Source organism: Ranitomeya imitator, chromosome 3 (genome assembly GCF_032444005.1).
Source record: "Ranitomeya imitator isolate aRanImi1 chromosome 3, aRanImi1.pri, whole genome shotgun sequence".
Classification (NCBI taxonomy): Eukaryota; Metazoa; Chordata; class Amphibia; order Anura; family Dendrobatidae; genus Ranitomeya; species Ranitomeya imitator.
The window spans coordinates 793,759,453-793,784,814 of record NC_091284.1 but is presented as its reverse complement, the minus strand read 5'-3'; the positions used below and the strand labels follow the sequence as shown (position 1 = coordinate 793,784,814).

The 25,362-nt window shown below is 42.4% G+C and overlaps 1 protein-coding gene across 1 annotated transcript in view; it reads right to left on the bottom strand.

Annotated features, from left to right (window-relative positions):
* The window catches only part of ARHGAP42 (Rho GTPase activating protein 42), a 374,547-nt gene that overhangs the window by 10,769 nt on the left and 338,416 nt on the right, over positions 1-25,362 (bottom strand). Inside the window, exons 10-20 of the mRNA XM_069759185.1 lie at positions 23,822-23,931; positions 23,008-23,086; positions 21,791-21,830; positions 20,003-20,065; positions 14,835-14,909; positions 12,319-12,403; positions 9,898-9,956; positions 6,205-6,310; positions 5,829-5,988; positions 2,728-2,872; positions 328-711 (exon numbers count right to left, since the gene is read on the bottom strand). Of these exons, the coding sequence (XP_069615286.1) occupies positions 328-711; positions 2,728-2,872; positions 5,829-5,988; positions 6,205-6,310; positions 9,898-9,956; positions 12,319-12,403; positions 14,835-14,909; positions 20,003-20,065; positions 21,791-21,830; positions 23,008-23,086; positions 23,822-23,931 (1,306 nt within the window). The remainder of the gene's footprint in view (positions 1-327; positions 712-2,727; positions 2,873-5,828; positions 5,989-6,204; positions 6,311-9,897; positions 9,957-12,318; positions 12,404-14,834; positions 14,910-20,002; positions 20,066-21,790; positions 21,831-23,007; positions 23,087-23,821; positions 23,932-25,362) is intronic.

The following is a 25,362-nucleotide window of genomic DNA, read 5'->3' as shown; positions in this document are numbered from 1 at the left end:
ATGCTAAGGCTTAGTAAGCCCAAGAGGAACCCTTGATTTTGGGCCAAGGATGCTGGGAAGACTGAAGTGTAAATCATTTTGCTCAACTCTTCCATTTGGCACTGTTTGGAAATTTTTGGCCACTAGAAATCTGGCACGAACAATATATGTTGGAAGATAAATTTAGTGGATTTCTGCTTTAATTTTAATAAGGGACTTCCATCAGAAATGACTCTTTAAAAATGTGACAATCACCAAGATAAGATGGAAATTGTGCCATGTCAAAGTCTCCCAGCTAAAAATGTCAACATCTCAATCTTTAGGACCAGGAAACAAGACTTTAGCTACCTTCTGTGGAAGGTAAGGAGCGGAGAGAAGATGCAGCAGAGAGCTTGCGCCCCGACAGTTCATAATGTCCTTTCTTAGTCAGGTCAACTGGAGGAGAAACGTTCCCAGGGCTTGTAACAGAAGACACGCTCTGGCAATCTGACTCTACGTCAGTTTTGGAGGCATCTTCTTTGGAACTGGACTCAGGGCTTGTGGTCCATAGACTGGAACCCTTCTGACCATTAGACGATGGTGTGGAGGTGACCCAAGGAATTCCCCCTCCCTTCTTGTCTCTTTGTGGTGACGAGGCACACCTTGAGTTGACATTTTGCTCTGAGGAATGTGAAGACAGGGACTCAACACTACCCATTGGGGTACTCGTTGGACTGCTGCTGTAAGAGTCACCTTTTGAGAAAAAAATAAAAATATATAAAACAAAAAGAGAACTCAAACTCCAAAGTAATATATAACAATACAAACTGGAACACACAAACAGATAAAATCCTGGGTTCACACGTTACGCATTTTGTAGGGATTTTACATATGGTTGTCTAAACTCTAGACAGGGGTTTAATCTGCGGACTTAAGGGTGTCCATTGAACTGAATGTGTAAAATCCGCAGCAAAAAGTTGAATTTCTGCAACAGAAACGGACATGCAAAAGATTGCAGAAAAATCTAAACGAAAGCTAATATTTGCACCAAAAAGAAAAATACAGAGTGAGCTGCAACTCCAGCTCATCCAGTTTACTGGTACTCCGGAATGCTGCAGGTATTACATACAGAAAATCAGCACCAAATATGCAAATTGTGAACTCAGCCTAATGGGGGTTTCACACTCAGCATTTTTTTCTTTTTCAAACAAAAGTCAAGAGTGAATTGGGGAATAGAAAGGAAGGACTTATTTTCTTTCTTGACAGATCTGCTTTTGACTCTGGCAACAAAAAAGCGACAAAACCTGCCGTGAGGCATTTTTGACAATAAAAGGGTTGTGGGGGCATATTTAGCAACATAAATAAACATGAATTCTGGAGTAATTTTCTTCAGAAACCAACAGTCCTTCTCGCAGTTACTTGCACCATATGTATTATGTGTTTTGAACACATTATGCACTGGGTCCAATACGAGGGGCATGCCCTCACTGAATATGGATGTGATTTGCCAAAAAAAGGGGTGTGGCCTAATATGCAACACCATGCGCCATAAAAATGGCCCACATTTTGCAGCAAATTTCTGGTATGAAGTCAGCTAATCAATGGTGTAAACCAACCTTAAAATATTCCAGATATATCATACAGCATAAACCAGTTAATGTGAACCTGTTAGCAGGATTTTGCTAAGTTAAGTACAGGCATTGTCAGGTTGGCGCTATTATACTGATTAAAATCATACTGGGGTGAAGAAATCCGTCTTGTGGTTCTTGTGTAATCAGTGTTAAAGGTTTTCAGTTAATGAGATACCCGTTCTCTGGGGTCAGACTGTACACAGAGTCTTATCTTCCTGCTTAAGGACAGAGAAACCAAGGAAACACCTGACCACAGGCCGCTCTGAAGCGCAAACAGTCTGTCTCTCTATGTCTCTATGGTGAGGAACATGTTTGTGCTTTGGGCGGCCTGAGGGCAGGTCTTTCCTTGGTTTCTCTAGCCTAGAGCACCAAGATAAGACTCTGTCTACAGTCTGGCTCCGGAGCACGGGCATCTCAGTAACTGAAAACTTCTAACACTGATTACACAAGAACCACAAGACGGATTTCTTCATCCCAAGTATCATTTTAATCAGTGTAACAGTGCCAACCTTACAATGCCTGTAGTTTAGCAAAATCCTACTGACAGATTCGCTTTAAGATGATCTAGCGTAAGGGCTTCATTCATCATTTGCTAGTTTCTTTTTTTTTCTTCGCCTTGCAGTAATAGTTTATGATTTAAACATCTAATTCTTCAAAATGGTTCAAGAATTTTGATCAAAACAAAAAAATGCTCTTTATGGTTGTCTTTAAACTGTTCTGCGACCCTTTAGCGAAAGTCACACATTTGGCTAAAAGGTGCAACATCTGAGTAAAAAATCCAGACGTACACATAATCAACCCAAGGAAAGATTAGATTACATTGTTACAAATTTTCACAATTTAGGAATCAGCTGAAATCATCTGGAAAGCCCAAGCCCTGCATATAATGGCGAACATAAAAAAAGTGAAATCATATGAAATAGACTTTAATAAAGGCGCAAATGAAAAAAAAAGAATAAAAAGGCAAATAAAAACACAGGCGAAAAACACAAAAAATAACGAGTTAAAAAAGTTGCAAATGCAATCATGAATATTCACCAATCAATATACCTCAATGTGTGTAAAACCACTGAAAAATAGCTCAATGTGTGGTTTGGGTAAAAGGGAAGTAAGTGAATACCCGTTGGAGAATACTTACTGTCATGATCAGCCAGACATGGCGTATACCGCCCCTTAGGCTTCCTGGGACCAGTAGAAAGGCAGATTGCTCTGGTTCGTTTAGAAACCGAACGCGGTTGAACCTGAGGAAGCGGTACATTTGGATCTGGTGCGGTGTGAAAAACCTGTAAAACAAGATTTGCCACATTGATAAATATGATAACATTTGTATGACTACAGAGAATCCTGCAAAATTATTGATGATGTAAGTCATCAAACCATTGATAGGTATGTTCATATTCCAGCCATACCTACTGAGCAGCCGCTAATGAGATGCAGTGCTCTTACTTCCCCCGCACTTCTGAGGTTTGTCCAAAGGAAGTGAGAGCAGATCAGCTCTAAAGTGGCCGCTGATTGGCTGCATAACAAGGTGAGCCTCGGGAGGCGGGTGCCAACACCGCTGGATCGGCACCAGTACAGAAGTTGAGTACACGGTCATTTAATTTTCCATTGAGGAATATAACATTTCAGCAGGGGTTGTCCTAGTAGTGGGCAACCTCTTTAAGGATAATGGTAATTCATAGCTTCATGAACCGCTATGGCTTTTCATTTTTTTGCACTTGCTTGACTCAACATATTCCACACTGTTTATTGCAAAATATCCATTTTTCTAATGGGATTTTGTAATACTATGTTGGGAGATGTTTATGCTATATGTGTCTATATGTGGCCACTCTGAAGTTGTGATGTGAGTTGCAGACTGTTGAGGGTTTTGCTAGAATGTCTCAAAAATTTATTGAATTTGTATTGTGAGAAATCATGAGTCTTCATGAAAAGGTAAAAGAGTAGATATGAAATAGCGGGTCATATAAGTAGAGCTCGCTGCATGTGGAACCGGATAAATTGCGATAGTTTGTCTCTTGAGTTACACAGTGAAGGCTCCAGTTCTGGCGTTTATGGTCATTAATGTCTCTTTATGATGTAGACTGCATGGGTCTTCGGTTTGGTGCATTAGAAAACACCATTTTTTATCACCAATCTAATTTCTTCAAGAGGGAAGTCTGCGCCTACTGTGACTCTCAGTGCGTGCGGTCAATGGACTGAGAGCTTTCAATGTTCTTTAAAGGGAACCTGTCACCCCGTTTTTTCAGTAGGAGATAAAAATGCCGTTAAATAGGGCCTGAGCTGTGCTTTACAATAGGGTATTTTTTGTCCCCTGATTCCCTACCTATGCTGGTGAAATACCTTACAAAAGTCGCCGTTTTCGCCTGTCAATCAGGCTGGTCAGGTCGGATGGGCGTGGTCACAGCGCTGTTTCTCCCCCACATCTTGCTTATGTTCCCGTTGGTGGCGTAGTGCTTCTTGCATGCGCATGTGCCGAATGCACTGCGCAGCTGTGGAAAAAGAGCGCGCTCGCCGCTATTCAGCGGTTTCTTGGTGGGCGCGGCCATCTTCCTGAGGCCGCGCATGCGCAGATGGAGTCTCCTGCTTCCCGGGGCTTCAGGAAAATGGCCGCGGGATGCCGCGCGTGCGCAGATGGACATCGCGGTGGCCATTTTCCTGAAGCCGAGTTCGAATCTGCGCACGCGCGGCATCCCGCGGCCATTTTCCTGAAGCCCCGGGAAGCAGGAGACTCCATCTGCGCACGCGCGGCCTCAGGAAGATGGCCGCGCCCAGCGAGAAACCGCTGAATAGCGGCGAGCGCGCTCTTTTTCCACAGCTGCGCAGTGCATTCGGCACTTGCGCATGCGAGAAGCACTACGCTACCAACGGGAACATAAGCAAGACGTGGGCGAGAAACAGCGCTGTGACCACGCCCATCCGACCTGACCAGCCTGATTGACAGGCGAAAACGGCGACTTTTGTAAGGTATTTCGGCAGCATAGGTAGGGAATCAGGGGACAAAAAATACCCTATTGTAAAGCACAGGTCAGGCCCTATTTAACGGTATTTTTATCTCCTACTGAAAAAGCGGGGTGACAGGTTCCCTTTAATGAAAAGTTTCTTTCTGAAGTTTTAACTAGTTTTATTTTACTTAACCCCTTCATGCGCTAGAGACATCTTTTGCCTTTGTGTAAGCAGGTCAGGCAAATTTGTGAAATCCTAAAGTCTATGGCTGTGATCATAAGGATGTTTTTTTTAGTTCCCGTAGTAGTTGAATGTTTTTGGTCAAAATGGTACAGCATCTTCCAGAACTACTATGTTTTCCTACTTACCTACCCCAGTATTTGCTCTGGACATCTCTGGCACCTCCACTCATTGGTAGGCAAGGCACAATGTCATAGTTTTTCATGCATGACGTCACATCGGGGGCTACAATTCAGAAAAGATGCCCAGGAAGTTGTCACCTAGGAGGAGGTTCGTAAGGGCTCTTGTCGGTGGCCAAAGACTATCAATGTGTCTTCAGAATCAGGGTTCTGCTAATACTTTGGATCATCTGAAATTTCACCAATCTATGGGGAAAATATATGTATCCTACACTAGCTATCATAAAGTTTCTAAGTTTTTTAGGTTTTAGGGATTATTACCCCACTGGAACCAATGTCCACGATTGGCAAAATACTGGACACCTGCTGTAGCACTGGATGGTAAAGGTGCCAATGCACCCACATGATGATCAAGATGGCCCTACAAGTTTAATTAGGACCCATGCATTCTTGGTTGTCCTTAAAGTTGTACCACCCAGCGGGGTTTTTATGTTTTTCCACTGTAAACAGAATTTTTAAGGACACTTCAAGACTAATTAAAATGGTTCCACCAAGGATATACACTCATTTAGTCACCTAATTCGTCTGATTAATTTTTGTGTTTTCTAGCATTGACGCTGCCACCCATCCATCCATCTCACCTGCAGTGAGAAAGGTTGGGAATGAAGTAGTCAAATAGTCTTCTTTTACTAGACCACCATTTTGACTTCTGCAGATTATGGTGGACCTGTATAATTTTACATAGGGGTCGAAGGTCTAGCAATTGTCACACTCTTGAGACAAGCAAGGAAGACAATCAATGAGGAGAACCTCTACGTGAATTTTGGGAGGAACTCAAGAAAAATCTTTGATTCTTTGTGGAACATTTTAATAAAAAAGTAATGTATGCATTCATTCAATAATTACTAAATCACGACAGGATATAGAATATTACCTTCTCATAATGTTCTATTAAAATCTCAACAACGATATTCTGGAACTTGATATTCATCATTGCTGCCACAGTTTCCTCCTGCGCTCTCATCAGTGTAGGACCAAATATTACGCCAAGGTTGGAGACAGTCATCAGATTCTGTTGACTATGCAGTGATACCCTGCATGGCCAAAGATATTTACAATATTACCTAACAGGATTACTGGCAAAATATGGAATATTTAAAACATTTTCTCGGTGAGATTTAACTCTGTCACAAGTAAAAAATGTAAAACATTAAAGCTGAAAAATAAAGCACAAGAAGATCAAACTTTTTGAAAATGACAAATGTATGATTTGTCTACATCATGTAAGACAGGTAAGAATAGATCATTACTTGACAAGGTGCTTAATTAAGATATCCAACATCTCTCGGTTCTTCTCTGGTAGTTTATGGACTAAGGCGTGTACCGCTTGTACTCTGTAATTCTGGTCATCCGATTCTGTAGAGAAAAGAACAGAAGATGTAAAGGAGCCAATTCATTATTGCATTTACCCATTTTTTGTTGAGTATTTAGTGTTTCGCTCCTTTTTTCGTTTGCACTATATTCATTTTTCTATTTGAACCTTTTTCAAAGGGAAGCAGTCACCAGGTTTGTACCACATGAGAAAACGCCACCACCTCTCAGCCCTCATACAGTCGGGTCCGATGGGCATCACGGTCTTGGTCCAGCACCTCCTCTCTTCCTGTGATGCTGTTCTTATTCTTTCTTTGTGTGCAGGAGGCATCCTACGTCATCTACATAGTTTCCCCGGCATTGCGCTCCTGCGCAGACGTACTTCTCTGCCATGACAAGGGCAAGATAAAATACAGCAGTGCGCATGCGCTGAGGCTCTTTGACCTTTCCCAGTGCACTACAAGACAGGACAGAGAAGTACACTTGCGCAGGAGCACGATGCCAGGGACTCTGTGTGGATGGCGTAGGACGTTTCATCCACACGAAGCAAGAAGGAGGACGGCGCCGGACCAAGACCAGTGATATAATATATGATATATATATATATCTACTATATAATTGGCTAAGGGTCACTTCCGTCTGTCTGTCTTTATCTGTCTGTCACGGATATTCATTGGTCGCGGCCTCTGTCTGTCATGGAAATCCAAGTCGCTGATTGGTTGCGGCAAAACAGCCACGACCAATCAGCGACGGGCACAGTCCGGAAGAAAATGGCCGCTCCTTACTCCCCGCAGTCAGTGCCCGAGGCCCGCATATACTCTCCTCTGGTCACCGCTCACACAGGGTTAATGCCGGCGGTAACGGACCGCATTATGCCGCGGGTAACGTTACCGCTGCTATTAAGCCTGTGTGTCCCCAACTTTTTACTATTGATGCTGCCTATGCGGCATCAATAGTAAAAAAATGTAATGTTAAAAATAATAAAAAAACAAAAAATCTGCTATACTCACCCTCCGCTGTCCGCTGAGCCGCTCGCGCCGGCCGCCATCTTCCGTTCCCGGCGATGCATTGCGAAATTACCCAGAAGACTTAGCGGTCTCGTGAGACCGCTAAGTCATCTGGGTAATTTCGCAATGCATCCTGGGAACGGAAGATGGCGGCAGCCATGCGCGTATCGCCAGAGCTCCGCTGGATCCCAGGGGTGAGTATATAACTATTTTTTATTTTAAATATATATTTTTTTAACAGGGATATGGTGCCCACACTGCTGTATACTACGTGGGCTGTATTATATACCACGTGGCTCTGTGCTGTATACTACGTCGCTGTGCAATATACTACGTGGCTGGGCAATATACTACGTGGCTGGGCAATATACTACGTGGCTGGGCAATATACTACGTGGCTGGGCAATATACTACGTGGCTGGGCAATATACTATGTGGCTGGGCAATATACTACGTGGCTGGGCAATATAGTACGTGGCTGGGCAGTATAATACGTGTCTGTGCTGTATACTACGTCGCTGTGCAATATACTACGTGGCTGGGCAATATACTACATGACTTGGCAATATACTACACGGCTGGGCAATATACTATGTGGATGGGCAATATACTACGTAGGCTGGGCAATATACTATGTGGCTGGGCAATATACTATGTGGCTGGGCAATATACTACGTCACTGGGCAATATACTACATGGACATGCATATTCTAGAATACCAGATGCGTTAGAATCGGGCCACCATCTGAGACCGCTAATTCATCTGGGTAATTTCGCAATGCATCCTGGGAACGGAAGATGGCGTCAGCCGTGCGCGTATCGCTGGAGCTCCGCTGGATCCCAGGGGTGAGTATATAACTATTTTTTATTTTATTTTTTTAACAGGGATATGGTGCCCACACTGCTGTATACTACGTGGGCTGTATTATATACCATGTGGCTCTGTGCTGTATACTACGTCGCTGTGCAATATACTACGTGGCTGGGCAATATACTACGTGGCTGGGCAATATACTACGTGGCTGGGCAATATACTACGTGGCTGGGCAATATACTACGTGGCTGGGCAATATACTATGTGGCTGGGCAATATACTATGTGGCTGGGCAATATACTACGTGGCTGGGCAATATACTACGTGACTGGGCAATATACTACATGGCTGGGCAACATACTACGTGGCTGGGCAGTATAATACGTGTCTGTGCTGTATACTATGTGTCTGTGCTGTATACTACGTCGCTGTGCAATATACTACGTGGCTGGGCAATATACTACGTGGCTGGGCAATATACTACGTGGCTGGGCAATATACTACGTGGCTGGGCAATATACTATGTGGCTGGGCAATATACTATGTGGCTGGGCAATATACTACGTGGCTGGGCAATATACTACGTGACTGGGCAATATACTACATGGCTGGGCAACATACTACGTGGCTGGGCAGTATAATACGTGTCTGTGCTGTATACTATGTGTCTGTGCTGTATACTACGTCGCTGGGCAATATACTACGTGGCTGGGCAATATACTACGTGGCTGGGCAATATACTACGTGGCTGGGCAATATACTACGCCGCTGGGCAATATACTACGTGGCTGGGCAATATACTACGTCGCTGGGCAATATACTATGTGGCTGGGCAATATACTACGTGGCTGGGCAATATACTATGTCGCTGGGCAATATACTATGTGGCTGGGCAATATACTACATGGCTGGGCAATATACTACATGGATATGCATATTCTAGAATACCCGATGCGTTAGAATCGGGCCACCATCTGAGACCGCTAAGTCATCTGGGTGATTTCGCAATGCATCCTGGGAACGGAAGATGGCGTCAGTCGTGCGCGTAATGCCGGAGCTCCGCTGGATCCCAGGGGAGAGTATATAACTATTTTTTATTTTAAATATTTTTTTTTAACAGGGATATGGTGCCCACACTGCTGTATACTACGTGGGCTGTGTTATATACCACGTGGCTCTGTGCTGTATACTACGTCGCTGTGCAATATACTACGTGGCTGGGCAATATACTACGTGACTGGGCAATATACTACGTGAATGGGCAATATACTACGTGGCTGGGCAGTATAATACGTGTCTGTGCTGTATACTATGTGGCTCTGTGCTATATACTACGTGGCTGGGCAATATACTATGTGGCTGGGCAATATACTACATGGCTGGGCAATATACTACGTGGCTGGGCAATATACTACGTGGCTGGGCAATATACTATGTGGCTGGGCAATATACTATGTGGCTGGGCAATATACTACGTGGCTGGGCAATATACTATGTGGCTGGGCAATATACTATGTGGCTGGGCAATATACTACGTGGCTGTGCTGTATACTACGTGGCTGGGCAATATACTACGTGGCTGGGCAATATACTATGTGGCTGGGCAATATACTACGTGGCTGGGCAATATACTATGTGGCTGGGCAATATACTATGTGGCTGGGCAATATACTACGTGGCTGTGCTGTATACTACGTGGCTGGGCAATATACTACGTGGCTGGGCAATATACTATGTGGCTGGGCAATATACTACGTGGCTGGGCAATATACTATGTATATTTTAAAAACTTATGTAATGGTTATACTTACTGACAGCAAGAATAAAATCCTTGTGTAATTTATAGGTCATGAGAGGCTCAGTTAGGCACCTAGAAGAACATAAAGCACATGTTAAATAACAATATATAGGTTTAAATTGCCCCTCTTTTTCCAATTTGAAAATAATGGAATTAATTAACAAAATAAACATATTTGGTATGACCGTGCCTGTAAAAGTACGATCTATGTAATTCTAAAATTACTTAACTTATAATGCCATAATGAAAAAAAGATCAAAATGTCAGAATCACCATTTTGTTTTCCCCAAAAATGTAATAAAAAGTTATCAAAATTGTACCTATGAAATCACCATTTTGTTTTCCCCAAAAATGTAATAAAAAGCTATCAAAATAGTACCTACGAAAATAAATGCTAAGCACACAAAAAAAGCATTAACACATGCTGGACAAATACAAAAAAATACTTAGAAAGTGCTGAAAAACTATTTTATTTTACAGAATTCTGATTTATATTTTTTAACTACAAAAATATAATAAGAATTATACAAGATTGGGAGCGCTATATTCATACTGATCTGGAAAATCATGCCACCAGGTCATTTTTACAATGAATCTCGAAAAATAAAAATGATTTTTCAACATTTCATGAAAACGCAAAGAAAAAAAAAGATTTTATAAAATTTATCAAATTGTTTTAGAGGTATCACGCTTTCTATTTGGTGCTAATTCTTATGTTTTTTTTCCAAGGGGGCGGGGCTCACAGGATTATCAGGGGCGTGACTTATGCATAATTATCCTGAAAATACGGTTTCATAGTAAAGACCAAAAAAAAAAGTAGCACAAAATAAAAAGGCACATATCTCAGGAACTGTAGGGTGGATTTAAAAAAAAAAAATACTCAGGGGAGCTCTGCTATGCAGCCAGGAAGCAGAATTTCTCCTGTAACTGGAGCTAATATATCAGTCCCAGTTACAGAGGAAATCAAATAAAAAATATATATTTACTCAAATGTTGAAATTTCACCCAATGGTTTTTTATGATCTTATGAGTGACACAATAAATGAATACATAAATAAAAAGAACAAAAAAAATACAAAAAAGCAGAGGCCATTCCATATCGCTATTACAAGCTCTGCCCCTTTAGAAAAAAATAAATAAAAATAACACATGTGTGGTATATTATAATAATTGTTATGGAAAAAGGGAACAAACGTTAAAATGTATTTCAGTGCTGATTTGTGGTTATAAAAAAAATGAAAGAACAGACACATATTTGCTTTATTTTCACACCAGTATCACCTGATATCGACAAAACATAAAAGAGCGTATAAAACGATTATAAAAATTACATTCCACGTGTCACGAAGCAACTATGAAAAAATTATTTTAGTATCCAAAAGGAAAAAAAATTCTACATCTCTATAAGCAACATGATCGAAAAACTACCTGGTCAGGAACAGGGGATAAATGGCCTGGTTGAACTGGTTTAAAGCTGCCCATACACATAAGATCAAAGATAGTCAAACTTAATGATTTCTTTAGCTCCCCCTAGTGGCGGACAAAGGCTGAATGAACTTTAACTTTTTGTCTATACAGGTAATTTCGAGCTCCGCGCCACAAAAAAGGAGATTTGAGCACTACAAACAATTATTAATATTAATCAAGTCAGGACTATGGATCTTTTTACAAGAAAACACATTGGGATGGATAGTCAAAAGAAAGTCTCAACCCGTCACCAATTATGGCCTCAAACTGTTCCTGGAATTGGGAGCCTAACTATCCTAAGGGTACTCTTAAAGGTAGAGAGGCCCGAGTCTCAGACCTTGCTATGCTCCTATTAATGTCCTAAGCTGTCCCCTCCCCTTCGCCCTAGGAGGTCTGGAACAGATATGTTAGTGTATATACACGTAAGAAACAGAGATAACAAAAAGCAACTTGCATACAAAAACACATACCAAAGGTAGTGAGTAATAAAGGGAAGGATAGGAAGGTACAAACCATATTCGAATAGGATAATGGAGAAAGCATACACCTAAAAACAGCACGCAACAATCTCCTGCAACAACTACGAACTCCAACTTTAGCACACCAACTCCAGCAAGTCAGGAAGTAAACTTTCACAGGCAGGGATGAGAAGGTCTGGCCAGGTTATGTAGAGAGAGAAAATGAGCAGGTCAGGAGCAGCTGTGAGATGGATCTGCCTGTCTCTAACCAGCATACAAAGAGTCATTAACCTCTTCAGCACCAAAGGAAACAAAATCCATTTAATATGAGGAACGAAACACAAGCAAAATGGAAGACCCGTGAATCACAATATGTAATGATTGCCTAACCCCAGATCTCCCAGGAGGATGTGACACATTTGTGACAATTATTGGGAGAGGGGTATGTTTTATGGCTTTTGCTGCAGAAATTGGCCTCCGTTATTTCCTATGTGTATGTCATCACTCACCTGAGGTAGTTTTTTAGAGCGCTTGTTATGGTCTTATTGTCCCATAATTCTAGATCAATATCCATATCAGGAGGAGCTTTAGGTGCTAAAAATCAAAACAGATTTCAGAATGAAGAATCGGTTACTTTCACGTCTTAGACACATACATTTACATATCTAATGCTTCTGAAATCCTTGACTCTCCAGGCCCGATTTATTATTACATTTGTGCCCTTTTATGACTAGTTTTAGCCATTTTTAACCTGTTTTTGATTCGATCTTTCATTTTATGTTTTTTTTTTTTTTTTTTATGTTAAGTCTACGTGATCTATGTTTGCCTGTGTTTTTTTTTTTATTATTATTGCTCGTCATCATGTGCTCGGATTTCATTTTCAAGATGTTTGCAGCCAATTTACCATTATCCCCTGGAGTGATTTTAGGCATGCCTGGAAATTTGGCACAAATTTTTTCCAAATTTTAGCGTAACATGCGCCTTTTTGCTTTAAAAAAAAAGGCGCAAAAAGAAGATAAAAAAGCATTTTCCTGTAGAAAAAGAAGAGACATCTTTGGAACGATGGGAGGCAAGTAAACAACTAGACTCCAGATATGATTTTTTTTCTGAACCACCAGGGATGCAGCGCTTGATCATCAGGGATGGTGACATTAACTTCTCTGCCCTAGACCACCACAGCGTAAACAACTCCCGACAGAATATCATTTGTTTTTCCTTTTCAAAAACAGGTCATCTCGTACCTCTCATCCTAGAAAATCTATGCTATGGAAAGACACAGCTGTTGGTATATGGTATTTAAAATGTTTATTACAGAGTTAAAAAGAAATCTCCTTAATGAATCAATATCTATTTAATATTTCGAGTATCCCTTTAAAAGAGGATCTCATTCACACAGGTTCCCATTAAAGCAGTTTCTGAAAAGTGAGTATTCACAAGCGCCGTACTTAGAAATCCATATCCGTCCAGAAGAGGTTTTTATACTGCGATCTGACAATGTCATCCTGTCCTTAATGATATTTGTCGTCTTCGTTGCCTTTTCAGCTCTTTGCAGTTATTAGGCTATTTTAGGTTTAGGTAATGAGATGTGTACTGATGGCGAACAATAGTGTCGGTGAAAGACCGAGTTTACCGAGGACGGCTCTATACCTTCATCATTGTGAGACTGCAAAAACCTTATTATTGTCCTCAGATCAATTACGGTATTTATTGTATAACTCAAAGTATGGGGGACAGCCAAGCTTAGGCAAAAAAAATATATTTTTAAAATAATTTTAATATACTGCTCATGGTTAGCGGAGGGAATATTTGTTTTCCTGGTTTTCTAAGTTAATAATAGTTATTTGTGATCAAAACTGTTAAAATGGTTCCCTGGTGGTCTAGTAGTAAAAAGAGGTAGTTGGTATTTTATTCCCTTGTGACCTAGGGGTAACTACGGCTTTCTTTATAATCTAGGGGACAAGAAAGGGTTAACATGATTTACAACAAAGGGTTAACATGGTTATGTCCTGGTGGTCTAGGGTGAATGAAAAAATAGATATGTTCCTTAGATATATAAGGTGTTTTTTTTTTCTTTGTGGTCTAGCATGGAGGATTAAGTTAATTTCATTCTTTTGTGGTCGATAATATGGTCTCCTGTGGTCTAGGGGAAAAGCAGGGGTTAAAAATAATATTTCCATAGTGATAGAAGGCGATTTATTTTTTTTTCTTTGTGGTCTAGTATAAAAAAAAAGGAATAAACTTGATTTCCTGGTGGTCTAGGGTAGAATAGACAATTAATATTATGTTCAAAGAGGTTAATATTAAACCTTTTCTTTTTTTTTTATAAGTTGATCTCATTTTTTTTTTGTATGGTCTAGCATGGAGGATGGAGTTTATTTGATTGTCTGGTGGTGGAGAGAAAAAATAAGAGGTTAATATTTTTTTTCGAGGATGATGCCCTGGCAGTCTAGAGTATAATAGAAATCTGATATTATATCCCGCTCTGATCGAGGGAGAATAACAGAAGTTGATATTATGTTTTCTAGGGTAATTCAATTATTCTTTGTGGTCCAACATAAAAGAGGAGGTTAATATATGATTTCGTGGACATCCAGGGTAGAAGAGGCTAAGGTTATATTCCCTGGTGGTCTAGGGGAAAAGCAAACGTTAATATTACATTTTATTATAATGTTCCATTTTGGTGTAGAGTAAATGCAAAGGTTTATCAGTGAGGTTGGACTTCAATTCGTTCTCTTTGCTGTTTTGCTGCCTTCAGTCTGAATCTACAACGTGCACATTAAAGTAAGAATAAAAAACAAACATTACATGAAAAGGGGTGTACAAACTTCTGACCAGCACTGAATATTACGACCACCACAGGTCTGCTCGCTCTAGTCCTCGGCACCTACCGGGGGATTGCAGCATTGTACGGGGTCAGTATAACTGAAGGGCACAACCTCGCCTGGGACAATCCTTTCATAGAGACTATTAGAAACTCTGTGAATTGTTTCCCTTTACATTCCACTACACAACAGAAGATACTTACAGAAAACCGTATTCATCAACTTCTGGACTTTGGAGTTGACACCTCCGATTCGGTATAGTCCCAATATAGTGATGCCTGCATATACGGAGACAGCAGAGGAGACGCAGGTAATACAGAGAGGAAATGTAATCACACAGTGTCCGGGCCCATACCGGCACACCAGTCGTAAATAATATTTAGAAATGTTCTAAATTGTAATGGGGTCATGGCACTCTGGCTGGCACTGTTATTGGGAGCACTCTATGGCTGGCACTGTTATTGGGAGCACTCTATGGCTGGCACTGTTATTGGGAGCACTCTATGGCTGGCACTGTTATTGGGAGCACTCTATGGTTGGCACTGTTATTGGGAGCACTCTGGCTGGCACTGTTATTGGGAGCACTCTATGGCTGGCACTGTTATTGGGAGCACTCTTTGGCTGGCACTGTTATTGGGAGCACTCTATGGCTGGCACTGTTATTGGGAGCACTCTATGGTTGGCACTGTTATTGGGAGCACTCTGTCTGGTACTGTTATTGGGAGCACTCTGGCTGGCAATGTTATTGGGAGCACTCTGGCTGCCGCGGTTATTGGGAGGTCTATGGCTGGCACTGTTATTGGGAGCACTCTATGGCTGGCACTGTTATTGGCAGCACTCTATGGCTGGCACTGTTATTGGGAGGTCTATGGCTGGCACTGTTATTGGGAGCACTCTATGGCTGGCACTGTTATTGGCAGCACTCTATGGCTGGCAATGTTATTGGGAGCACTCTATGGCTGGCACTGTTGTTGGGAGCACTGGCTGGCACTGTTATTGGGAGCACTGGCTGGCACGGTTATTGGGAGCACTCTGGCTGGCAATGTTATTGGGAGCACTCTGGCTGCTGCAGTTATTGGGAGGTCTATGGCTGGCACTGTTATTGGGAGCACTCTATGGCTGGCACTGTTATTGGCAGCACTATATGGCTGGCAATGTTATTGGGAACACTCTATGGCTGGCACTGTTATTGGGAGCACTCTGTCTGGTACTGTTATTGGGAGCACTCTGGCTGGCAATGTTATTGGGAGCACTCTGGCTGCCGCGGTTATTGGGAGGTCTATGGCTGGCACTGTTATTGGGAGCACTCTATGGCTGGCACTGTTATTGGCAGCACTCTATGGCTGGCACTGTTATTGGGAGCACTCTATGGCTGGCACTGTTATTGGGAGCACTCTATGGCTGGCACTGTTATTGGGAGGTCTATGGCTGGCACTGTTATTGGGAGCACTCTATGGCTGGCACTGTTATTGGCAGCACTCTATGGCTGGCAATGTTATTGGGAGCACTCTATGGCTGGCACTGTTATTGGCAGCACTCTATGGCTGGCAATGTTATTGGGAGCACTCTATGGCTGGTACTGTTATTGGGAACACTCTATGGCTGGCAATGTTATTGGGAACCCTTTATGGATGGCAAAGTTATTAGGAGCACTCTATGGCTGGTACTATGATTGGGAGCATTCTATGGCTGGCCTGGTTATTGGGAGCACTCTGGAGGCACTGTAATTTGGAGCACTCTATGGGTGGCACTGTTATTGGGAGCACTCTGGCTGGCACTGTTATTGGGAGCACTCTATGGATGGCAATGTTATTGGGAGCAACTCTATGGCTGGCACTGTTACTGGGAGTATTCTATGGCTGGCACTGTTATCTGGAGCACTCTGGCTGGCACACTTATTGGGAGCACTCCATGGGTGGCACTGTTATTGGGAGCACTCTATGGGTGGCAATGTAATTGGGAGCACTCTATGGCTGGCACTGTTATTGGGAGCACTCTATGGCTGGCAATGTTATTGGGAGCACTCCATGGCTGGCACTGTTATTGGGAGCACTGTATGTCTGGCACTGTTATTGGGAGCACTCTATGGCTGGCACTGTTATTGGGAGCACTATATGGCTGGCACTGTTATTGGGAGCACTCTATGGCTGGCAATGTTATTGGGAGCACTGTATGGCTGGCACTGTTATTGGGAGCACTGTATGGCTGGCACTGTTATTGGGAGCACTCTATGGCTGGCACTGTTATTGGGAGCATTATATGGCTGGCACTGTTATTGGGAGCACTCTATGGCTGGCACTGTTATTGGGAGCACTATATGGCTGGCACTGTTGGGAGCACTATATGGCTGGCACTGTTATTGGGAGCACTGGCTGGCACTGTTATTGGGAGCACTCTATGGCTGGCACTGTTATTGGGAGCACTCTATGGCTGGCACTGTTATTGGGAGCACTATATGGCTGGCACTGTTATTGGGAGCACTGGCTGGCACTGTTATTGGGAGCACTGGCTGGCACTGTTATTGGGAGCACTGGCTGGCACTGTTATTGGGAGCACTGGCTGGCACTGTTATTGGGAGCACTCTCTGACTTTCACTGTTAACGGGGATCCTGTTTGATTGAAACGGAAAAGAAAAAAATGGGATCCGGCTTCATTAATTTGCAAAGTTTATTCCAATTAGGATTCCATAATCAAGATAGACACAGCAACGCATTTCAGAAGTGCAAATATTGTTCTTTATTAGCGCGTTGCTAAAGAATGCAGTATCTACCTTGATTATTGACTACTAATTGGTGTAAACTTTGCAAACAGATTGTTACGCCACAGAGAGCTGGTATCTAGAATGGACCCACTGGACCGTGGAAATGACCCTTCCCTGATTGAGCACTCCAGAATATTCCAACCCCTATACAAGGATAGTTAGGAAGCAGGCTCAGGGACTTCTAAAACCACGGACGCCAGGACCAGGGGTCGGCTCCGAGAGGAAGGCAAACGGAAGAAGGGAAGAAACGGAGAAAACTGGCAGGGTAAATAGGAGAGGAAGGAAATGGCAGGAACGGTGGGGAAAGCTGAAAATAGGAACAAGGGAAGCACAGGACAGGAACGGAGGACGAAGGGGAAAATAGAGACAACACTAAATGACAAGCTGGGCAGGCCTGAGCGAGCGACAGCAAAGGGGCCAAACTATAGCAATTAGAACGCAATAATCAGGAACCTCCACATAGGGAGGACGGCCTGAAATAACTGACACCAGTCCGCGATTGGACAGGAAATTCTGCCGGGTCAGGTCACACGGGGGCATAAAGGAGATGGGAACGCGCGCGGCCATGTCCTGGAGCGCCTGCGCAGGTTATAGGCTATGGAGGAGGAGCGCGCCGAAGCGCCCGTGCAGACACCCGGCGGGGAGCACGGACCGAGAAGCGAGGGAGCGAGGAGGCAACGGCGCAAGCAGCAGAGGATCCGACGCCGTCGAGCAGGGAGGGCGGAGTGGTAACACTGATGAAGCCGGAACCCATATTTTCTTTTCCGTACTCTTCTGCAAGTGGTCCCTTGAATTCCGCGCTTCAGGACGCCTAAGCCTGGGTGAGCTGGTTACCTCTCTTTACGGCTATTGGGAACACTTTCTTGTTGACATGGTTATTGGGTGTACTTTATGGCTGGAACTCATATTAAGACACTCTCTGGATGGCACTATTATTGAGAAACTCTCCGGTTGGCACAGTTATTGGGGGTTCTCTATGGCTGGCACTCTTATTGGGTACAATCTCTGGCTAGCACAGTTAGTGAGAAAACACTGTGGTTGCCATTGTTTTGGGGGGTTTCTCAATGTATGGCGCTAAGTGGTACTCTACAGCTCATTGGAGACACTCTCTGGTTGGCACTGATATTCGCTAAACTCTCTGGGTTGCATTATTATTGGGAGTACTATATGGCTGGCACTGGTATTAGGGGTAGTCTTTTGTTGGTATAGTTATTGGTGGCACTTTTTAGTTGACACTGCTAATGAGGGTATTTTCTGGCAGAAATTGGTAGTAGGACACTGGCTGATACTGATTTTGGAACACGCTCTGACAGGCACTGATATTTGGGGCACTTTTTGGTTGGCGGTGTTATTGGTGATACTCTATGGCTGTCATTGTTATTGAGAAACTCTCTGATTAGCACTGATATTGGGGGCACTTTTTGGCTGGCACTGTATTAGGGAATCTCTGGCTGACATGTTCACTGTAGACAGTTTCTGATAGGCATGGATATTAGGAGTACTCTTTATTTGGCATTGTTACTGGGAGCACTCCTTGGAACTGTTCATGAGGGTGCAATAGCTACTCTAGCCTCTAACCCTGATGAAGCCAGCGAGTCTGGCGAAACATGTTGGGGAGGTCTAGGTGTAGCTTTTATTAGCTAGTTAGTGGAGTGTATATAAACTCCTAATGAGAGTAGTGGTAGCGGTCGCACCAACTCTATGGAATGAATGACACCGAGGATTTTGGAGATAAATCCAGAGGATTAGACAGCCAAATCATTATCCTATCAGTGCATACCCACTAACTTTGCAGATTTTAATTTAATTCTTTAATAGTGTAATTAAAAATGATGTTTTACGTCAACCTTTAGTTAGGGTCTTGTGATTATTGTGTATACCCTATGCTGGTTTATTGAACAGCATGTTGTGTGCTAGCTATAGCTATGGGTAGGGCTCGCTCAGACGGCCGTAGATTCTCTCACGAGAGAGATTCAGGCTAATCATGCTAATGTCACTAGGATCAAACTCTGTCAAAGTTTAAGCCAAGTGTCATCTTAGTGTGATCCAAATCTCTCGCATTAGAGAACTGAAGCACAAGTGCGAAGAAGGAGAACTTAATTTTTCCATCTTCTCCATTGTCTGTGTCCACGACAATCAATGACTTCTCTGTACAGTCAGATGTTTTACATGCACCCATAGATTTGTATGAGTGTGTGTGATCCGAATATTGGAGCCAGTCGCAGTAGGATGTGATTGTTTTCTCATTCCGAATCGGCAGGGGAAAATAATAGCTGCCCCACAGTATAACATTGGACCTAGTGCTATCCGATAAAACATTAGATAGCACTCGGCCGTGTTGTACGCCAGTGTGAGGGAGCATTTATGAAGATATATTTAAGGGTTAGGTAAAAACAGCATACGTGTCTCAACAAACAGCATTTTCAATCTCATCTTTTAGAATATCCCTGATTTTGCTATAATCCGGTTCTGGATATTAGTGTCAACAGCAATTTTTAGGTCAACCGAATTTCTGCTTTTGAGAGACGTTAGGTATTGATATTTCAGTGTTGTCTTACTTAACGCTTTCAAGTTGTCCTGTTACGTAGAACAGAAAACGTGAGACCTCACCTCGGGTTTCCACGGAATGGATGCATTTTTTCACAAAGTTGAAGCCGGCTTCATTTAAAAACACTAAAAAAAAAAAAAAAAAAAGCAGATGGGGTTAGTAAAGCAACAAACTGCATGTAGTAGAAAAACTTCATAAACAGCCTATCACAGCAGCCCCTGACCTATAAAGTTAATGGGAATGTGTCCTTGCTGAAAAAACTGGAGCAAGTTCAGAGCAAGTTCAGAGAAGAGCTACCAGGATGGTGAGCGGACTGCAAACTATGTCCTACGAGGAACGGCTAAAGGATCTGGGAATGTTTAGGCTGAGAGGAGACTTAATAGCATTCTACAAAAATCTGTAGGGCTGTCACAGTGTAGAGAGATCATCATTATTCTCATTTGCACATGGAAACCCGAGAAGCAATGAAACTGAAAGGGAGAAGATACAGATTAGATAGTGGAAAAGCTTTTTGACAGTGAGGCAGATCAATGAGTGGAACAGGCGGCCACGAGAGGTGGTGAGTTCTACTTCAATGGAAGTCTTCAACAGAGGCTGGACAGACATCTGTCTGAGATGGTTTAGTGATTCCTGCATTGATCAGCGGGTTGGACATGATGACCCGGGAGGTCCCTTCCAACTATAACATTCTATGATCTTATCTATCAGGACACCCCAAGGATGGAATATGTACATTGATCTCTATAGACATGTCCCAAATACCCAGTCCATAGAGACCTTTATATGGAGAAGACACATCTAAACACTTTCCACATGCATTCACAGTGGTGTTGTGAGCGATGAATGTAGCAGCCACTGCACCACCCCTATAAAGGAAAGAAGTTCATTTTCTGATGGCAGTCGCACTTTTAGTACAAATTAACTCTACATCTGCAGGTAAAACAGTGTTTCCCTTTAATGCATGAGTATCTGTCAGGATGTTTTTGCTATTTATTGAGAGCAGCATGATGCAGGGGCAGATACCCCGATTTCAGCGATGTGTCACTTACTGGGCTGCTTGCTGTAATTTCTATAACCTCAGTGTTTTATCAGCAGGAGATTATCACTAGAGGAAAAGTTGTCACATGCCATATAGTCCTTATGCTCTGTATAACCCCGCTCCCATTACTGATCGGCAGCTTTCTGCCTATGCACAGTGTACACAGAAAGCTGCCAATCAGTGGTGTGGGTGGAGTTATATAGAGCTCTGCAATCAGAGAATTTCTAGATCTGCAGTAGAAAAAAACTTATCAGCCCAGTAAGTGACACATCACTGGAATCAGGGTCTCCATCACTACATTATGCTGCTCCCAGATAGCAAAAACCTGGTGACATATTCCTTTGAAGTAGGGCTTGTCGACTTTTTTTTTCTCGGTCATTATGGACATTGTTTTCATTGACCAGATTTTTCAGCCCAACTTGTCACTGGCAAAATTTTGGCAACATTTCGTAAAAATTCTCAAAACTTTGAAATGTTACTAAAAAGATCGTGTAACTTTTGGAAAAGAGCTTAAAAAAAATAAACGTTTTTGAACTTGTGCCAATTAACTAATCCTTGAGAATCCATTTTGATAACTTTGCCATAAAATCCACTATCACCAAATAAAAAGCGAAGACGTTCCCTGCACAAGCACTTCATCTTGAAAGAACACAACTTTTTGTCCTCCAAAATGTATTGACGGCACAAGGAAACAGTGGAAATACTGCGGTGGTACAAAGCGGGAGTGGCTTTCGGCATGTGAACGCGGCCTTATTATACGCCTTCCAAACAAGGTCAAATACTAAGTAAAACACATTGCACAAGCGCTTACTTTCCTCTTTTTTGCTAATGATCGCTGGAAGTGTGTAAATCTAAAATATAAAACAAAATAATACGTTACATATTGAGTACATATAAATTTATCGACAAAACGAGAAGGTTAGATGTCAGACGTTTTAGCCCAATTCATCATTTACAACTTTTCGAACTGTTGAAAATTTTATTTTTGCACAGTCGTACACTCCTGTTCTCTAGAGAGGAGTACAAAATCTGTCTCATTTTATTTTTGCCCAGATGAAGACTAAGGGTATGTGCACACGTCCGGATTTTTAGCGTTTTTTTGCGGAATTTCGCAATAAAAACGCTATAAATCCGGTAAAAAAACGCTAACATTATGCATCCTATCTTTTAGAATGCATTCCGCATTTTTTGTGCATATGTTCGTGTTTTTTTCCGCAAAAAAAACGCATTCCGCAAAAAGAACGGACACGCTCATTCTTTTTGCGGATTTTTTGAGGATTCCATATCAAAAAGGACATTCATGAAAAAAAAAAAAAAAAAATCCGCAAAAATTCCGCAAAAAATCCGCCCAAAATCTGCGCAAATTCCGCGAGAAATCCGCGCGAAAAAATACGCGGATTTCTGGCAGAATTCTCAGGATTTTGTCAGGAAAAAAACCTGACGTGTGCACATACCTTAAAAGGCGAAACGTTCTAAAGGATCGTGTGAATTTTGTGCTCTAAAAAATAAAGAAAAGCAAAAAAAAAAAAAAAGGTAAGAAGTTTGGGCACAAAACCCCCCCCCCAAAAAAAACAAACAAATGCAAATGATGAATTCGGGCCTCAGGGCTCTAACATATTGACATATTTAGACAATATGTATATATATTATCCTTCTAGTTTATCTACATTTTCTAGTGTTTCTTAGTTTTTCTGTAGTTTTTAGACCAAAATCTTGTGTTGTTTTCACTATTAAAGACATTGGAGACTACTGGGTTAAAAACAAAAATCCACTAAGATAAATATAAAATACATGTATTAATAAATCAGCAGTAGTTATTGCTTCCTCAGGGGTTGTCATTCCTTGGGAAAGCCGAATGGCAAGTTGGATGAGATCCATGGAAGCCGCGGCGGCGGCAGCAATACAGATTGAAGAGCAGTTTCAATAAAAACAAATGCAACTAGACCGAGGGAATTTTAGGATGAAATGCTTTTTATTGCTGACAGATGTTGTTCACAAAGCAAAAAATTGCAATAAAATTGATCTTACTGGCTCTTTTCCATCCATGGCCTCCAACCATTGTTTCCTATTCGCCTCGGATAATGCTTGAAGAGTTATGATGCCTTGTCTGGAAAAGAAAATATAGATCGATAGAGAGATGATGTGGATAAAAGTATTGGCACAAACATCTCAATTATTGAATTCAGGTCTTAACTTCAGTTCCATTGTCCCGGTGTATAATGTCTGGCCCCATTGTCTCCAGTGTATAACACCCAAGATGCTGCTCTCAGATTACTAGGCAAAAACCAAATTCCCTTTAATACCAGAGAAGGGAAATCTTAATGCTTTTCCACAAGACATTTTGGTACAATTGGAGCTTCCCTCTTTTTGGAAGAAGTCTGGGGAAGACGCTTGTCTGTTCCCCATGACTCTCCGCAGTACATAAGGTCCATACCGACATGGTTGGGGGGAGTTTGGTGGGAAGAACATGACGACCACACAGAGCCCGGGCTGCCGCAAGAGACATACAAGAAGACGTCAGAAAAGAGGGTGTTCTCCTCAATCGTCGTCTGCGTCAAACACCGTGTAGGAACACCAGGAGCACATATACCCTAAAGAAGGTCCCATGTAGGTCTTTCATCACCAGGCCTCCTAGCAGCCACATGGACTATAGGCTTCGGACTGAGAAGATTCCATGTTTACAACAGTCGTCATATTTGTAAGGTTGTTTTCAATCTATTTCTACTGAATTATGAAGAAACCAGAATATCCCCAAAAGACAGACAGTCAGACATTTTAACAAAAATAATAAAAAAAAACAAAAGTTGATCGTATTTTTCAGCTATTGAAGCCAATGACTGACCTTTCTATGACTTCTATGTCGAAGCAGAAGCGCTTGTCTATAGAGTCGGTTTTGCGTCTGATGCACATTTTCAGCTTAAACATTTCTGGGGTGCTGGAGATCAACCCGTTCTGAAGAAGGGGGGAAAAGAAAAATGATGTGATGTACCCACATTACAGTCTCATCATTTAGGAACAGTTCACAACTGCACAAAATCTACATGTACTCAACCCTAGAAACTACAGCACAACTGAACTTGGTCAAAGAATTTAATCTAAAGAGAACATTTATGAAACATTTCCTAGAAGGGTCGCCTGTATCTCAATTTTCAAAATGGCCACCATTACATCACCCACTTGGATGTCACCCAAATATGTTGAGTATTACAGGGATGTGACTGCTATCGGTGTGTCCTTCCTTTCCTGGTCTCCACATATTGAGTGGCACAAGATGATTAGATTTGGAGAAAAGAAAACACCTCACGGGGTCTTTACGTCTGCCGTCCTATAGTTGTTTTGCATGAGGCATCTAGATCACAAGATAATTAAAGACGTTCTCTGCATATATATGCAGAAAAATCCAAAATGGCCTGTCCTTTACGTATTGGTGTCCAGTGGACATGACTAACTAGTGGAAGTTTAGCCAATACCCCCAAAGCCTAGAAAGAGAAGCCATGAGTCTTGGTAAAGTGGAGTGGTTCCTTTGACTGTTTTCCGAAACCAATCCCACTTCCTAACCATCTCTGATGTTATTTTTGATCCTTGTTCTAGGCGTTGTGGTGATGTTAACTAATCGACAGCCTATGGTGGAGGAACCCAGTTTGGCCTTTCCGCTGTGGACAATGGGGTGAAAGAGGTCCGATCCAACCATTTATATTATCTGTATCACATTCATGCTCTATATGAAGCAGACTCAGTTGTTCTGTACCACGAGACCCAACTAGGAGTTAGCGTATCGCTTCGTGAAGGCCCGTGTCCATGGTCCAGGCCAGTAGTCTCTGGCAGTGGAAAGGAGCTGCACGAATATCCTTACCCTACAGGATCCCAGGTTTGGCTTTTTGACTAGCCAGGCTGATGAGATGTCACCTGTCGCCAAACATATGATGTCACACCAAACTGGTGAATCAAAGGCAACAGCAGGGAACCTGAAGGCTCAGGAAATTCGAGCATCTCCTATAGTCGGCCATGGAGCATTGACCTCAACCATGGACCGGGATTGCGAGAAGCACTTTTCTCATCTCTAGACCCAACAATTAAGCTAGCCATAGTTGAGAGATTTTTGCCAGCTGATCATTCAATGTGACAAAGAAGGGAACACATTTCCTGAAGGAGGCACCATTGGCCCCAACGGCCTGGCATGGGTGTCCTCATTCACACTTGTTGCACCAATATACTGACATCAAAATATTTTTATATCAAAAATAGGCCTATGGGGGGGGTCATTAAAAAACAAAATAATAAGATATTTACCACTCCTCTGCACTTCTGCTTGAGTTCCCCTTGCTTCCTCTTCTGGTGATGGATGTCATGTGACAGCTGCAGCCAATCAGTGGCCACTGATCG